The following is a 17,379-nucleotide window of genomic DNA, read 5'->3' on the forward strand; positions in this document are numbered from 1 at the left end:
TTCTTGTACAAAGATAATGACACACAGTCAGAGCTGATGGTGCTGTGAGTGCCCCCTGCTGCTGAGAACAAGACCCACAAGCAAAAACAGATTTTAGTCTTTTTTATAAAACACAATCTACGTCACATGATCACGTCTTTATCTCACTGTTGGACAGACGTTTGTAAGCCACTCACTCTCCCACACCAAAGTCCACTGCTGCCTCCATCACTATTTTGTCACTTCAGTGTTTGAAATCCAACGTTCAGTTTGACCTCAGTGACACAAGGTGACCACACGAGGCAGCAGAGGATCAGCTAAAATCACTGATTTTCTCTAAGGACTTTGGTGTGGGAGAGTGAGAGGTTTTCACAGTGATAAATATTAAGAATCACAGAGTGGAACCTGCAGCAGAAAGTTATTTGTTATAAAAAATATGAAAGAATATATTTAATATAATGTATTTACATTTCACGACACAACAGTGTGAAAATGCAGAGGCATGTTTTTCATGTGTTCTCTTTACCTTTGATCAGCCTTTACCAAGGGAAAAAACACAGAACACCTTTCATAAAAAGCAGAAAAGCCGCCGATTACAATCAAACTAAACAGGCATGTTATCGTTGGAAATGCTGATTCATGCTGGCTCACCAGTAAAACAGCTGAGTCAGAGAGTCGCGGGGTTATTTAAGAGGTAAAATTATTAAAAACCTAAATCGTCTTTGTCCATACAAGGCTGAGGCGTCGCTCATTGACTGGATTGGTGGAGACATCTGTCAATCATATTCACCCTCTCACTTCATTGGTTACTGTTTCTCGCTTTACCGCCTCTGCAGACTGACCCCTCCCCTTCCGCCCGTCCCTACCAGAAGCTTCTAGGCGGCAGCGCAGCGGCTCCCAGCGCAACAATGATCGGCCAGCAGGTCTTAGTACTCAGTAAGTGTTTCCTCCGCGGCCTCACGCCTCACTTCACCCCGGTAAACTGTTTTCCGGCTCCCGGAGGTGGCCCGGTGCCGTTACCGGCTCTGGTTCGTGACTGTTTGTTCCGCCGCTGCGGCCCCGGCGCAGCACGTGCTTCCTCCCGGCTAACCGTTAGCATCAGCGCAACAGCATTATAGACGCACTAAGCTAAGCTAACGTTACTCAGCAGGAAAAGTCTGTTAGCCGTTTGTTCTTTTATCGTCAACCGCGTTTATGATCGATCAAAACCACCAAAGTGCCTCAGTGTGTGAGCACCTAATGTTAACAGCTAATGTTAGCTTCCATCATCTTAATCATGTTTATGATGGGATGGTTTGTTGAGGCCCCGCCCTCACTGAGACATATCCGTTAAATCCAGATTAAGACAAAGAGCCGGAATATTAGCGAAAATAATCGAACACTGATATTTAAGAGATTATTTACGTCACTCAATCTGACCATTATTTTCTCCATTAACCACAAGTGAACCACATAGACACATGATATACTGATACAGTGTTTTTGGAACCTGGAAATGATGACGTTCTCAAATGTCTAAAATATTCCCATTTAAGAAGCTGAGAAATGACAGAAAGTAGAAAATATTCCCATTTAAGAAGCTGAAAAATGACAGAAAGTAGAAAATATTCCCATTTAAGAAGCTGAAATGACAGAAAGTAGAAAATATTCCCATTTAAGAAGCTGAAAATGACAAAGTAGAAAATATTCCCATTTAAGAAGCTGAAAAATGACAGAAAGTAGAAAATATTCCCATTTAAGAAGATGAGAAATGACAGAAAGTAGAAAATATTCACATTTAAGAAGATGAGAAATGACAGAAAGTAGAAAATATTCACATTTATTCACATTTAAGAAGCTGAAAAATGACAGAAAGTAGAAAATATTCCCATTTAAGAAGATGAGAAATGACAGAAAGTAGAAAATATTCACATTTAAGAAGCTGAAAAATGACAGAAAGTAGAAAATATTCCCATTTAAGAAGCTGAAAATGAGAAAGTAGAAAATATTCACATTTAAGAAGCTGAAAAATGACAAAGTAGAAAATATTCACATTTAAGAAGATGAAAATGACAGAAAGTAGAAAATATTCACATTTAAGAAGCTGAAAGTAGAAAATATTCCCATTTAAGAAGATGAGAAATGACAGAAAGTAGAAAATATTCCCATTTAAGAAGATGAGAAATGACAGAAAGTAGAAAATATTCACATTTAAGAAGCTGAAAAATGTCAGATAGTAGATCTAAATATTTATCGTTGATTGATTTAGAAATGGATGAATGGCTGAATAATGGATGAATGTGTGTCTTCAGACCAGAACGTGAAGAGAGAGTCAGGACGTAAAGTCCAGACAGGAAACATCAATGCTGCGAAGGTAAAAAAATGAAACAGGAAATAAAACACCAACGTGTTATTTTAAGTCAATTTGTAAATAAACTGTTTTTTTCAGACGATCGCTGATGTGATCAGGACCTGCCTCGGCCCACGGGCCATGATGAAGGTGAGTCATCGTCATCATCTTCATCACTGAGCTAAAGAACAACTGAAGGTGAACTGACGTGTGTGTGTGTGTGTGTGTGTGCGCGCGCGCACAGATGTTGCTCGACCCCACCGGTGGAATCGTCATGACCAACGATGGAAACGCCATCCTCAGAGAGGTCAGAGGAGGATTATGGGATGTTTTTTTATTTTGATGAACCTATGTCACCTGTGTCAGTGACATCATCGCTACACTGTCTCCATGGTAACAGATCCAGGTCCAGCATCCGGCAGCCAAGTCCATGATCGAGATCAGTCGCACGCAGGACGAAGAGGTCGGAGACGGGACAACCTCCGTCATCATCCTCGGTGAGAAACAGCAAGTCAGCTGATGTAGAGGCCCTGCCCCATTCCACATTGTTACCCAATTCCTGATCATGTGATGTTCAGGGAAATTAAAAAAAGGACCTGCTTGCAGTCTGTGCACAGAACTGGATTTAACTGTCTCTGTGTCTCTGTGTCTCTGTCTTTGTGTTTCTGCATTGTGTTGTCTGTCTGTCTGTCTGTCTGTCTGTCTGTCAGCTGGTGAGATGTTGTCTGTAGCAGAGCAGTTCCTGGAGCAGCAGATGCATCCGACCATCATCATCGGCGCCTACAGACAGGCTCTGGAGGACATGTTGGACGCTCTGAAGGAGATCAGGTCTGACCACACCCTGTGTCCACCTCACAGTCCTTGTCTCATGTGTTTGTAATGTAACATGTTGTTTGTTAGCATCATGATTGGTGTTGACACATTTACATATCATTTGAAGTAGGGATGCACCGATATGACTATTTCCGCCGATACCGATATCCGATAATAATATTGCTGCTATGGCCGATAACCGATATCTACCGATATCGATATATGGTTTAAAAAAAAGTTTCTTAGATGATAAAGGTTTGTACAGAATGAAAATCACGCAAGCTGAATTTTTGAATGTCTTCCTTTATTTTCAAAACATGTTTTACCTCCAAATAACAAGGTCACATAAGACACAAGTAACCAACTACAAGTAAAGGTTTTTATAAACCTTTACCACTTGTAGCAAGTGTGTAACTAAATTAAAATACAGTTTAACTCCCTCAACTCACTAAACTCCTGTGAGAAAGTTTGGATCATAAATTACAAACATGATCATAAATAAAAATAATACCCTGCCAAAGTTACTGTAACCGAGATAAGGGCGTCTATACTGGGTACGTAAATAAAGTCAACAACCCTTCCTCCCGGCAACAACAACAACCGCGCCACTTCCCTTCACAATAAAACTACACAACAAATATGAGAAACAATACCTGACAAGCTCTACTAAGAGCTGCCATAATAAAAAAAAAACATGTTAAAATAATGTTACTAGCGTTAGCTTCCTGCCGTTGTTTGTGTACTTCAGGGTGGCGGTTTTTCAAATGACATAATTAAATTTGTGGTATTGAATGACTTGACACGGAACCCTCCTCGCATTACCTCGACTTTGCAAGTGTTGCATAATGCTTTTTGCGTATCTTCTATTGACACCCTGCAGAATCGCCCACACCGCTGACATTCTCTCTCCTCAACACACACACACACACACACACACCTTGTGCTGCGCTTGCGTCACTGACGCTGTCATATGCCCAAACAAATGCCGCATGGCCTCCCCTTCCCGACACACATACACAAACAGCAATTAGACGGGTATAAACATCGGTTGTTAAAATCAGCGCAGTTTTACTGAACCGATGCCGATATGTTAAAAAATGACGAACATCTGCCGATAACAATATTAATGCCGATATATCGTGCATCCCTAATTTGAAGGAACAACAACCACAATTATCAGTTATTTTGTTCACCAGTCAGTAACTTGACCTGTGACCTCCGCAGTGTTCCCGTGGAGACGTCGGATCGATCTATGATGCTGAAGATCATTCACTCTGCGATCAACACCAAAGCTCTGAGCCGATGGTCCGAACTCGCCTGCAATATCGCGCTGGACGCCGTCCGCACCGTGGAGCTCGAGGAGAACGGACGCAAAGAGATCGACATCAAGAAGTACGCCAAGGTGGAGAAGGTAAGACTCCACCCACTGACGCCTCCTTTTGTCCCGCCTCCGGACTCTGTCTGTTCTTCTGGAATCGCCTGGAAGAGATTGTAATATTATTGTTATGTTTTCATAACGTTGCTGACGTGTTTGTCGTCGGTGTGTCGTTGACATATTTGTCATTAACGCGTTTGTCGTTAACGTGTTTGTCGTCAACGTGTCGTTAAAGTGTTTGTCGTCGACGAGTTTGTCGTTAACTTGTCGTCGACGAGTTTGTCGTTAACTTGTCGTCGACGTGTTTGTCGTCGACGTGTTTGTCGTCGACGTGTTTGTCGTTAACTTGTCGTCGACATGTTGTCGTTCCTTTGTAGGTAAGTAACGCGTCCGGCGTGTTTATGCGTTAACTTGTAGATGGCGTGTGCATGAGTGCTTATGGAAGTAAAGCGTGTTTGTATGAATTAACTTATGCGTCCGGCGTGTTTGCGTCAGCGTGTTAATGGGTGTTAACGTAGATGCGACATGTTTGTAGATTAACTTGTCGTTAAAGTGTTTGCCGTCGGCGTGTTTTATGCGATAACTTGTGCGTCGGCGTGTTTAGCCGTTAACTTATGCGTTAACTTGTGATAGAAAGCGTGTTGTTTGTCGTTAACTTGTAAATGCGACATGTTTATGGATAACGTTAAAGTGTTTGCGATAAGCGTGTTTGTCGTTAACATGGTACATTTATGGTAGCATGGTGTTTGCGTTGTGTTTGTCGTTAACTTATAAATGCGTGATGTTTGTGGGTGCTTGTAGTAGGCGTGTTTTGTGCGTTAACTTGTCATTAAAGTGTTTGTAGATTAACACGTAGATGCGGCGTGTTTGTGGTGCTTGTAGGTCGGCGGTGTTTGCCGTTAACTTGTCGTTAAAGTGTTTGTCGTTAACTTGTCGTCGACGTGTTTGTCGTTAACTTGTCGTCGACGTGTTTGTCGTTAACTTGTCGTTAAAGTGTTTGTCCTCGACGTATCATTAACGTGTTTGTCCTCGACGTATCATTAACGTGTTTGTCCTCGACGTATCATTAACACGTTTGTGGTACTGTTGTGATGTCAGGTTCCGGGCGGGATTATCGAGGACTCGTGCGTCCTCAGAGGAGTGATGGTCAACAAAGACGTGACTCACCCACAAATGAGACGTATGATCAAAGAGCCACGTATCGTCTTGCTCGACTGCTCTTTGGAGTACAAGAAGGGAGAGAGCCAGGTAACCACAGCAACGCGCGCGCACACACGCACACACACACACACACACAGCAGCTGACCTCTGACCCTGTATGCAGACGGACATCGAGATTAGTAAAGAGGAAGACTTCGCTCGGATTCTGCAGATGGAGGAAGATTATATTCAACAGATCTGTGAAGACATCATCCGTCTGAAACCAGACCTGCTGTTCACTGAGAAGGGGATCTCAGGTACGCACGCACGCACACGAACGCACACGCACACACGCACACACACACCGAGCTAGCCTGACAGACCTGTGTTTGTGTGTGTGTGTGTAGATCTGGCTCAGCATTACCTGATGAAGGCTAACATCACAGCTATTCGCCGCATCAGGAAAACGGACAACAACCGCATTGCCAGGTGAGCCAATCAGCAATGAGCAGGAAATGATGATGTTACTGGAGTTAGCCTCATGTAAACATGTTGTAGAGATAAACTATAACATTTGACCATGCTGAACAGCAGATGGCGCTGTGAGTGGTTTTATTTTAGTAACCTTTTAAACAAACGACTGTGATCCAGGAACTGAAGTAAACAAAAATAAACAACTCATATTTAAACTGTGTCACATGATCTCATCTTTATCTCAGTGTGACATAGACTTTTGTAAATCACTCACTCTCCTACACTAAAGTCCAGAGAGTCAGTGGTCAGTCTTTACCTCCCTCTCTCTTTTTCTCTGTGCCTCAGGGCGTGCGGGGCTCATATCGCTAGTCGGACTGACGAGCTGCGTGAGGAAGATGTGGGTTTGGGGGCGGGGCTATTTGAGGTGAAGAAGATTGGTGATGAGTATTTCACCTTCGTCACAGAGTGTAAAGATCCAAAAGCCTGCACCATCCTGCTGAGAGGAGCCAGCAAAGAGATCCTGGCTGTGAGGACGCTTCCTTTAATTTGACCTGTCACATGACCTCTGACCTCCCTGTCTGTCACATGACCTCTGACCTCCCTGTCTGTGACGTGACCTGTGTGTGTGTGTGTGTGTGTGATCAGGAGGTGGAGAGGAACCTTCAGGACGCCATGCAGGTGTGTCGCAACGTGCTGCTGGACCCCTCCCTGTTGCCAGGCGGTGGCGCTGTGGAGATGGCGGTGTCGAAGCGTCTGACGGAGCGTTCCCGTGCTCTGACGGGTATCGAACAGTGGCCGTACCGCGCTGTGGCCCAGGCTCTGGAGGTCATTCCCCGAACCCTGATCCAGAACTGCGGGGCCTCGGCCATACGAGTGCTGACCTCTCTGAGGGTAAAACTTTATTCACACGCAGTGAGAACTTTATTGAAAGAGCCGTGTGTAACGCTGACGTCTGTCTTCTGTCCAGGCCAAACACACGCAGGACAACAGTGTTAGCTGGGGAGTGGACGGAGAGTCCGGCGCTCTGTGTGACATGACCGCTCTGGGCATCTGGGATCCACTCGCCGTCAAAGCTCAGACCTACAAGACTGCTGTGGAGGTCAGGGGTCGCTCACCTCACATACGCACACATATGTATATATTAGGGCTGTCAGTCGATTAAAAAAAATCTGTAATTAATCACAAAAATAAACCTGAAGCTTCTAACAGATATTTATTGATATAAAATCATGGAATCAATGTAGAATCAACACTTAAAGTCTATTTAAATGAATTTCTTTAAATGCTAAACAGTTTCACTCCTCAAGTTTCTTATTTTCTGGAATAGAAATAATAACAGAGCGCAGGTTAAATATAGAATAAAATGAGACATCAGCTGATGGTGCAAATCGAAAAAACACTCCAGAGGGACCATTTGTCCTTTACACTGAGCAGAGTGACTGAGGCGGATCATCAGGGGACGTAGCTTCATGTCTGCAATCATGTTATCGTGTGCTTCACTTCCTTGATGGTCCAATCATTTGTATCAATCTACCAGTCAAAGGTGGAGATGGATGTGCGTCCAAGCTTGTGACTCGTGTGTGTGCAGCACATTTTTGCTGTCACACACCTTTCATACTCATTCACATGCTGCCGGTACACCCAGTAAGTGTCTTGCCCAAGGACACATCAGCATGTAGACTGGTCAGGAATCAAACCCACAACCTTCCAGTTGAAAGACGACTCGCTCTACCACTGAGCTACTGTCACATAATGAACTTGCTGCACTGAACATACCTGGTTGTGCTTCCATGTTTTGTTTGAGCTACCGATTCCCATGACAGCGTTTAGATTCTGGGCCAACAGTTGTCATTGTTATCAGAGCGAGTCTCTTTACAGCAGCGTGACGTGAATAATCTCCACTGTGGCATCCTTACGATTCATTTGTCTCAACACAGTTTCATAGTGGTCTGCTCAGTCTCTGTGTTATAGGTACGACGTTGCTGTTTACAGTAGCTATTACAGTGTCTCTCTGTCACAGACACACTTTGGCACTTCAAAACATTCATACATGTATAGATGTGTATTTGTGTGTGTGTGTGTGTGTGTGTGTGTGTAAATATATATATATGTATATATATGTATGTATGTATGTATGTATATGTGTGTATATATATGTATGTTTGTATGTATATATGTGTGTGTGTATGTATATATATGTATATACATACACACACACACAGATAAAAACCTGCTTTATTTCTTACATGAATAACAATCTCTTCATTGGCTGTAATCAGATTACCTTGCTGCATGAAAACAGATCACTGAAGCAGTGAAATCAGATTATCTCTGTGGACATAATCTGGATTAAGTCAATCTCAGTTCCCTAAAGTGCAGCCACACTCGGTGCTAAACTCTTATTGTGTTTGTGTTCAATAGCAGAAGAAGAGAAGGAAATGAAAGATCAGCTGTTCTCACTCTTCTGTTGTTTTTCAGACGGCAATTTTGTTACTGCGCATCGACGACATCGTCTCTGGTCACAAGAAGAAAGACAAAGACGAGCAGATGGGAGGACAAGGAGCCGAGTAGATCCACGTCAGAGTCCCTCTGTCTGTCTGTCTGTGTGCGTGTGTGTGTGTGTGTGAGAATGCATGTGTGGGGACCAGACTCATCAAACGTAATTAAAAAAAAAAACAAGTCAATAAAGTTAAAGTTTGAACCAGATGTTGATCTTTTCTGCTTCTGTTCCATGAACGCATTAGAAGAACTGGATGTAGCTCCGCCCCTCTCTGCCTTGAATAGTTTTTTTCTCATCGTGCACAAAAGTAAAAGACACCTGGAGACATAATGACACTGATGGTGTGATGACCTGTGCGCAATCACCACTGATGTCTTAGTATCTGTTCATAAAGTTCCTGATAAATGTGATGAACACATGAATTACAGTTGAGTGGAGCTGTGCAACATGTTGTCATTGTTCCTAATAATATGATCATGACTTACTGATCATTATATTAATATAATAGCTTTATATTTGAAATGTTATTAAATCCAAGTTTGATGTCAAATAAAAAAATGTTCTGAAATGCACCCAGTCTTAATTATTATCATAGTGTATTATATATATATATATTTATATATATATATATATATAGATATATAGATATATAGATAGATAAATAATATATCAGTGAAACGAGCTGAGGATGAACAAACATGATACATAATGTACATATGTTTATATTAAATATAACCTGAATCTAAATATTTTAAATGAAATGTTAATATGTACGTTTAGCACAGGAATCCATGTCACATATGAGTTCTTCGCTCACGTTGACGTCTGTCATTCCGTCTTCGTCCTCCAGTCCAGCAGAGGTCGCTGTTCGCTCACCGTCGTCGACGCGGAACTCTCTCTCTGTTTACTTCCCTCGGTGTCTCTGTGTCTTTTGTCCGCAGTGAGAGACAAACAGCGGTAAAATGTGCGGCGTGCAGCAGCTGCGGGTGTCGGTACATGCGCGGATCAGCGCTGCCGCTGAAGACTTTCTGCTGCAGGTGGACAAAGAAGAAGAAACGGCTCCGGTCCCGGCGCTGAGAGCGCTGCTCACCGAGCGACTCGCGGCGGCGGCGGAGGAGATCGTCGCTCTGTTTGAGGAAACCGTGGCGGAGTACGAAGACCGAGTGGAGCGGTCAGAGCGGGAGATCCAGAGCCAGAGGAGGCTGCTCGATGCCGTGCTGAAGCCCGAGGTCAGGCTGCTGCACACAGCAGGTCAGAGGTCAGGCTGCTGCACACAAACTATTCAAGTAACGGATCAAGTTTGTGTCACACCAAACCTCATAGAGAAAATTAAACTCACTCACACACACACACACACACACACACACACACACACACACACACACACACAGGCTGCTGCCTCCATCACTAAGTTCAAATGTCTGATTTTAGTGAATTCGGCTTTTAAAATCCTTCATTTAGACTTAACTCAGTGACACAAAGTGACCACACGAGGCAGCAGAGGACCAGCAGCTCCTGAGTCCTCGCCAGCTAAAATCACTGATTTTCTCTATGGACTTTGGTGTGGGGGAGTGTGTGGTTTACAAACTTCAGTTTCCTGTTTCACACATTAAATCACCTCAGAATAAACCAGTGTGTGTCTGGTTTGTATCTCTCAGTGTGTCCTGCAGATGTCCAGCAGAGGTGGCGCCGCCCTGTGGACCAGGACGACCTTGAGTGTCCGTGCATTAAAGAGGAGGAGGAGGACGATGATGTCACTGCTGTCTCTGTGAGAAATGAAGAGGAAGAAGAGAAACTTGAGTCTTCACAGCTTCAAGATCAGAGTCAGACACAGGAGAACAGAGAGGACTCTGGAAAACCAGAACCAACCAGGAACTCGGGTCCAGATCCAGTGAGTGAAGATAATTTTCATGATTCAACAGAAACTGAAGACAGCGATTGTGACTGGACGCAAGCAAACGCAGCTGAGTCTGGTGTGGAGGTTAAAAACAGTGAAGCTTCTGAAACGGATCCTGGAACGTCGGCTCAGGAGAAACCGTTCTCCTGCTCCTACTGCGCTAAACGCTTCAGCCTCAAGGGGAACCTGAACAGACACATGAGAGACCACACCGGGGAGAGACCGTTCCCCTGCACAGGCTGCCACAAAACCTTCAAAGACAGCGGCTCGCTCACAGCACACGTGAGGTGTCACACCGGAGAGCAGCCGTACAGCTGCTTATTCTGCGGGAAGAACTTCAGTGGGAGGGGAAACATGACGCGGCACATGAGAATCCACACGGGAGAGAAACCCTTCAGCTGCTCCATGTGTAACAAACGTTTTCACGTGAAAGAACATCTCAGCAGACACATGAAGTACCACACGGGGGAGAAACCCTTCAGCTGCTCCGTCTGCGGGAAAGCTTGTGCTCAGAAAACAGACCTGAAGAAACACATGAGGGTCCACACGGGAGAGAAACCCTTCCACTGTCCGTTCTGTGAGAAGCGCTGCGCTGAGAAAGGAGACCTGACCAAACACATGCGAGTTCACACGGGGGAGAAACCGTTCAGCTGCAGCGTCTGCGGGAAACGCTGCGCTCAGAAGGGAAGCCTGAAGATCCACATGAGGATCCACACCGGAGAGAAACCCTTCAGCTGCTCCGTCTGCGGCAAACGCTTCACCGTCACCGGACATTTGAAGAGACACATGAAGCTTCACACTCAGGTGACCGCGCCGGGCAAAGGTCAACAGGAAGTAGATGCTGAAGAGTCATGAACATTCAACTTCGGTTCAAATGTCTTACTTTGTCACTTCGGTGTTAGAAGTCCAACGTTCAGATTGACCTCAGTGACACAAAGTGACCACACGAGGCAGCAGAGGACCAGCAGAGGACCAGCAGAGGACCAGCAGCTCCTGGACTTTGGTGTGAGAGAATGAGTGTGTGTGTGGGAGAGTGAGTGGTTTACAAACTTCAGTCTAACAGTGAGATAAAGACGTGATCATGTGACGTAGATATCGTAGAATTTATTCCATGACTTAAGTGGATCAAATGTGCGTCATGTGACCACGATGCAAAAATCCTCATCTTCCTATTTAAGGACAAAAAGTTGTAACGCAGACTTTTTACTTTGCTGTGACTGAGAAACAAAGAAACTCCATGAGTTTACTTCAACACAGGATTATTGATGACATCATGTTTTATTGATGACATCATCGTGTTTGTACAACGTGAATGAAACCAGGTTTTAAACTGTAAATAAATCTTCTACACATTATTCTGATTTTTATCACATGTATGTCACATGTTTATAAAAATGTTTGCACATTCATTTCTACAAATAACTGTCTATAATATATATATGTGTGTATATATACATGTGTATATATGTGTGTATATATACATGTGTATATATGTGTGTATATGTGTGTATACACACATATATGTGTGTATGTCTATACATATAGACATACATGCAGTATTTACACAGAGTATTTTACTGTGATGTTCTTTTATGTAAATTAAGTATTTGTCTTTAAATACTGTCTGGGACATCACTTGTGATCTTATTTTCCCTTCAGTCCAGCAGAGGGCGCTGTGTCTGTCTTTATTTCCTGCTAAATTATTATTCTCCTGTAAATGAATTCATGTAAAAATTAAGGCCGTTTCTCAGTATCCATACTTGTGCGTACTCCTGTACTTGGCGAGTATGTACTCCAGTTGTTTTTCTCAACTACACAAGTACATATTTGTGTACTTGAGTGTTGAGAAAGGGCCAAAGACATTTCCCCATTCCTTCGTCACGTGACCACAGTTTGTCCCAGCGGTGTTGCCATACCCAGCTGTCCAAGATGGTGGACAGACACACGCATGCGCAAGTGTCGATGCAGCGCCACTGGGTCCGAGTCTCTGCTGCGAACTGTCTTTGTTTGTCCCGAGAGACAAATGTCCTCAGTGTAGCAGCTGCGGTGTCTCTGCATCACAGGACAGAGGACACATGAAGACACGGACCTGTCCTCGCGCTGAGAGCCGAGGCTAACCGAAGCGGAGATGGACGGTGAGTGAGTGCGTGTGTGCGTGTGTGTGTGTGTGTGTGTGTGTGTGAGTGAGTGAGTGTGTGTGTGTGTGTGTGTGTGTGCGCGCGCGCGCGTGTGTGTGAGAGAGTGTGTGTGAGTGTGTGTGTGTGTGTGTGTGTGCGGGGTGCTGATATCACTATGTCAACCAGTGATATCAGCACAACAAGTGTTGATGAATGTTTCGATGATTTGTGCGTCGCTCTCATACACGTGACGGCTGGAAAGTCCCGGTCGACCGGTCGATGAATCAGTCGATATGTTCTGGTTCGACTCAAATTCTGTTAAGTTGACTTTTTGTCGTGTTCATTTCACACGTCTGTGGTTAATGTTTTCATCATTCATCTTGAGGAATGTACCAAGTGCTAATGGGGGTGTTTCCAGAGCACCTCTGTGTGTGTCTTCAGAGAACACCCCCCTTGTTTTCAGTATTTTGGTATTTATTTTCGTCCGGTGGTTTTATTAATGTTGAGCTACAGTCTGTCCTCTGACATCCACGTCAAAGACATCAGTGTGTGTGTGTGTGTGTGTGTGTGTGTGTGTGTGTGTGTGTGTGTGTGTGAGTGTGAGTGTGTCTGTACGTTGTATGAGTTGTTGAATGTTCCTGACCTTCATCCACAACTCAGTCAGTATCCGTATCAGTGTCAGTCAGTAGCAATATCGGTAAGTATTGTTAGTATTGTCAGTATCAGTCAGTGTCGGTCAGTATTGTCAGTGTCAATATCGGTCAGTGTCAGTGTCAGTATCAGTCAGTGTCAGTGTCAGTATCAGTTAATGTCAGTATCAGTCAGTATTTTCAGTGTCAGTATCGGTCGGTATCAGTCAGCGTCAGTCAGTTTCAATATCAGTCAGTGTCAATATCGGCCAGTATTTTCATTGTCAGTATCGGTCAGAATCAGTCAGTGTCTGTATCAGTCAGTGTCAGTTTCAGTCAGTTTCAGTATCAGTCAGTGTCAGTATCGGTCAGACAAAACAAACAGTACTAACTAAACAAACAACTGTCCATAATCACAACTCACAAAATAACCACAACAAAAACTCATAAAAACATGTGCAATAAAACCTTGGGCAATATGGGGTAACTGTATGTGTGTATGTATACATGTAAATGCATATGTGTGTGTGTATATATATATATATATATATATACATATATGTATATATTTACACATTTAGGTATATATATATATTTTTTTTCTTTGCTGTAAAGTGTGACTCTAATTCTAACAGTGTTGTGTGTGGATGTTGTATTTTCCCCGAGGGATTAATAAAGTCATCTGTCTGTCTGTAAAGTTTATTAGAATAATATTTGTGACACAGATGGAGAATGATGTCTTTGATGACTCAGCACAACTGTGTTCACAGATTCATGCGTTCATAAATGATCTAAAATGACTGAGTGATTTTTTTCATATCAGTGAAGTGTTTCTTTCCTCCTGCAGACGTCCAGCAGCATGTTCAGCAGCAGCAGCAGCAGCAGCAGCAGCATGTTCAGCAGCATGTTCAGCAGCAGCAGCAGCAGCATGTTCAGCAGCAGCAGGTTCAGCAGCAGCAGGTTCAGCAGCAGCAGCAGCAGCAGGTTCAGCAGCAGCAGCAGCAGCAGTGGAGGTCCAGTGTGGACCAGGAGCATCCCCACATTAAAGAGGAAGAGGAGGAAGTGTCCATCAACCAGGAGGAGGAGGAGCATCAGAGACGTGAGGTGAAGGCAGAAGTGGTTCAGTTAACTTCTGTCTGTGTGAAGAGTGAAGAAGACGAAGAGAAACTCGAGTCGTCACAAGCAGCCAGGGACTCAGGACATTCGTCTTCTGAGACGGACATCAGTGACGGGGACTGGAAGGAGACAGAACTGACGTCCACTTTAAAGCCAAAGAAAAGTGTTTTGACAGCGTTTCGTTGTCTCCAGTGTGGAAAAGGCTTTAAGCACAACTTCAGTCTGAAGAGACACCTGAGAGTTCATTCAGGAGAGAAAGCGTTCAGCTGCTCCCAGTGTGGGAAGCGTTTCCTCCACGAGGACAACCTGAAGTATCACGAGAAGAATCACACGGGCCAGAAACCCTTCAGCTGCTTTGGTTGTGACAAACGCTTTCACCGAAAGAGTGAAATGATGAGACACGTGAGAATTCACACGGGAGAGAAACCGTTCAGCTGCTCTCAGTGCGGGAAACCATTCATCCATAAGAACAATTTAAAGGATCATGAGAAAATTCATACAGGAGAGAAACCGTTCAGCTGCTCCGAGTGCGGTAAAACATTTTGCCGCAAGAACGACATGGTGAGACACACGAGGACTCACTCAGGAGAGAAGAAGTTCAGCTGCTCTGTTTGTGGTGAAAGGTTCAGCAGGAAGGACAATCTCAAAGACCACGAGAAGATTCACGCGGGAGTGATTCTCTACGGTTGTTCTAAGTGCCGAGAAAACTTCAGCCAAAAGGAAGAGCTGAAGGAGCACGAGAAGATTCACGCGGGAGAGAAACCGTTCACTTGCTCGGTGTGCGGTAAACAATTCCAGCAAAGATCACGTCTGACCAAACACATGACCATTCACTCAGGAGAGAAACCGTTCACTTGCTCCGTGTGTGGGAGCAGTTTCAATCGAAAGGGAAACCTGCAGAGACACATGACGGTGCACGCCGAGGACAAACCGTTCAGCTGCTCTGAGTGTGACAGACAGTTTGTGCATGAGACTGATTTAAAAGAGCACGAGAAAGTTCACACAGGAGAGAGACCGTTCAAATGTCCCCGGTGTGACAAGACATACACACGGAAGAAGGACATGCTGAGACACATGAGAGTCCATTCAGGAGACAAACCTTACAGCTGCTCTGTGTGTGGGAAAAGATTTATCCTGAGGAGTTATCTGACCGATCACGAGAAGATTCACACGGGAGAGAAACCGTTCGGCTGCTCCGGCTGCAGCAAAACGTTCAGCAGGAAGAACGACATGGTGAGACACATGAGCGTTCATTCAGGAGACAAACCATACATTTGTTCTGTTTGTGGCAAAAGGTTCATCTACAAGAACAACCTGAAGGAGCACGAGAGAATCCACACAGGTGAGAAACCTTTCAGTTGCTCTGTGTGTGGAAAGAGATTCAGCCGGAAGAACGACACCGTGAGACACATGAGCGTTCACGCGGGAGAGAAAGCGTTCAGCTTCAGCCAGAGGGACAGTTTAAAGGACCACGAGAGAAGCCACACGGGGCGGCGGCCGTTCACCTGCATCCACTGTGGGAAGAGATTTAGTCGTCGCAGTGAAATGATGAAACACGTAAGGATTCATACGGGAGAGAAACCCTTTGTTTGCTCTGTGTGTGGCAGAAGATTCATTCACAAGAACAATCTCAAGCAACACGAGAAAATCCACACAGGTGAGAAAGCGTTCAGTTGCTCCGAGTGCGAGAAAAGTTTTTATCGGAAATCGACTCTTCAGCGACACTCGAGAATTCACACGGGAGTGAAAGCGTTTGGTTGCTCTGAGTGTGGTTCGTGCTTCTGTTATAAGACGAGTCTGATGACTCACATGAGAGCTCACACACGCCAGGAGCTTCTCAGACGCTCGGGGGAAACTGGAAGTTCTGCAGAGAAACCCTTCATGTGCCACGTGTGCGGTAAAGGATTTATACATCAGAACAATCTGAAGGCTCACGAGAAAATTCACAGCGGAGAGAAACCGTTCTGTTGCCCGTTCTGTGGGAAAGGTTTCACACGACTGAGGAACCAGATCGTTCACATGTCGGTTCACACGGGAGAGAAACTCTTCAGCTGCTCCGTGTGTCACCGCAGGTTCACCTGGCATCATCAGATCAAACGACATCGGTGTGACGAGGCGGAGCTTATCGACGATGACTCACAGCTGGACCAGAAGCACGCCGAGGCGGAGCTTATCGACGATGACTCACAACTGGACCAGAAGCACGCCGAGGCGGAGCTTATCGACGATGACTCACAACTGGACCAGAGTCAGACTGACGAGAGCGTTGAGGATTGAAGGACCAGAATCAGCCCAGAACTTTTAAAGTAAAGGTGTATTCTGTGTAAAATGTGAAGATGACGCTGAAGGGTCACGTGTGTACACGTGCATGTATGTTGATGTACATACACGTGTGTAAATATGTAAATAGGTCTGAAAATGTTATTTTTAAATTAAGTGATTCATAATAATTTTCTCTTTGTTCATTTTGACGGGTGAATGTGAGGGTGATGAACAGTTGAACCAGAGGAAATGACTCAGTCCTGTAGGTTGTAAGTTTATATTAACGATAAATTTATTGATCACATGACGACAACAAACTGGAAAACGAATCAGCATGCAGAGCTGTGGACGTTCACTGAGACAAGGACAACCAATCAAAGCAGAGACATGTCTTCACCCCAACTTCACACTAATGTTAGCTAATCGTCTCGCCCACACATCGTGTCCCAGGCTGACTGCCAAATAATGAGCCGTTGTATACAACAACCAAGTTTGTCTACCAAATAATGAGCCATTCTATATACCCACCAACAGTTTGTCTGCCAAATAATGAGCCGTTGTATACGCTCACCAACAGGAGAGATAATTCTCAGTGCTGCCCCCTGTCTTCTGTGAGGATCAATAATTGATATCAATGAATTAATCAAACTTTATTTTTTAACTTTTAATAAAAGGCAAATAAAATAAAATAAAAACAACTTTATATTTTACATAGATCTCTCAAAAATGGTTAAAATGTTAGCACAGA

The 17,379-nt window shown here is 44.3% G+C and overlaps 2 protein-coding genes across 2 annotated transcripts; both read left to right on the forward strand.

Moving 5' to 3' along the window:
• The first annotated feature begins 809 nt into the window (after positions 1-809).
• cct3 (chaperonin containing TCP1, subunit 3 (gamma)) lies at positions 810-8,816 on the forward strand. Its single transcript, XM_044018884.1, has 14 exons — positions 810-915; positions 2,271-2,332; positions 2,408-2,458; positions 2,553-2,615; positions 2,709-2,805; positions 3,019-3,136; positions 4,346-4,532; positions 5,595-5,744; positions 5,821-5,953; positions 6,044-6,125; positions 6,456-6,636; positions 6,756-7,001; positions 7,078-7,209; positions 8,589-8,816. Exons 1-14 carry the CDS (start codon positions 888-890, stop codon positions 8,679-8,681), a joined length of 1,623 nt encoding a protein of 540 aa, XP_043874819.1. The 5' UTR covers positions 810-887; the 3' UTR covers positions 8,682-8,816.
• Positions 8,817-9,343: 527 nt separating this feature from the next.
• On the forward strand, positions 9,344-17,322 carry LOC122764871 (zinc finger protein 585A-like). The gene is made up of 5 exons (XM_044018854.1): positions 9,344-9,861; positions 10,269-11,355; positions 13,285-13,321; positions 14,202-14,213; positions 14,247-17,322. The coding sequence occupies exons 1-5, from the start codon at positions 9,573-9,575 to the stop codon at positions 16,644-16,646; spliced, it is 3,825 nt and encodes a 1,274-aa protein (XP_043874789.1). The 5' UTR covers positions 9,344-9,572; the 3' UTR covers positions 16,647-17,322.
• The last annotated feature ends 57 nt before the right edge of the window (positions 17,323-17,379 follow it).

The sequence above is a fragment of the Solea senegalensis genome, unplaced genomic scaffold (assembly GCF_019176455.1).
Source record: "Solea senegalensis isolate Sse05_10M unplaced genomic scaffold, IFAPA_SoseM_1 scf7180000017739, whole genome shotgun sequence".
NCBI lineage: Eukaryota > Metazoa > Chordata > Actinopteri > Pleuronectiformes > Soleidae > Solea > Solea senegalensis.

Excerpts from the sequence above, each read along its gene's own strand:
- cct3 (XM_044018884.1), top strand. The coding sequence starts at position 888 with ATGATCGGCCAGCAGGTCTTAGTACTCA. Across the intron at positions 916-2,270 it reads CCAGCAGGTCTTAGTACTCA|ACCAGAACGTGAAGAGAGAG; the intron begins GTAAGTGTTTCC and ends GTGTGTCTTCAG. Across the intron at positions 6,126-6,455 it reads GACAACAACCGCATTGCCAG|GGCGTGCGGGGCTCATATCG; the intron begins GTGAGCCAATCA and ends TCTGTGCCTCAG.
- LOC122764871 (XM_044018854.1), top strand. The coding sequence starts at position 9,573 with ATGTGCGGCGTGCAGCAGCTGCGGGTGTCGGTACATGCGCGGATCAGC. Across the intron at positions 9,862-10,268 it reads CAGGCTGCTGCACACAGCAG|TGTGTCCTGCAGATGTCCAG; the intron begins GTCAGAGGTCAG and ends TGTATCTCTCAG. Across the intron at positions 11,356-13,284 it reads CAGGAAGTAGATGCTGAAGA|TCAGTATCCGTATCAGTGTC; the intron begins GTCATGAACATT and ends TCCACAACTCAG.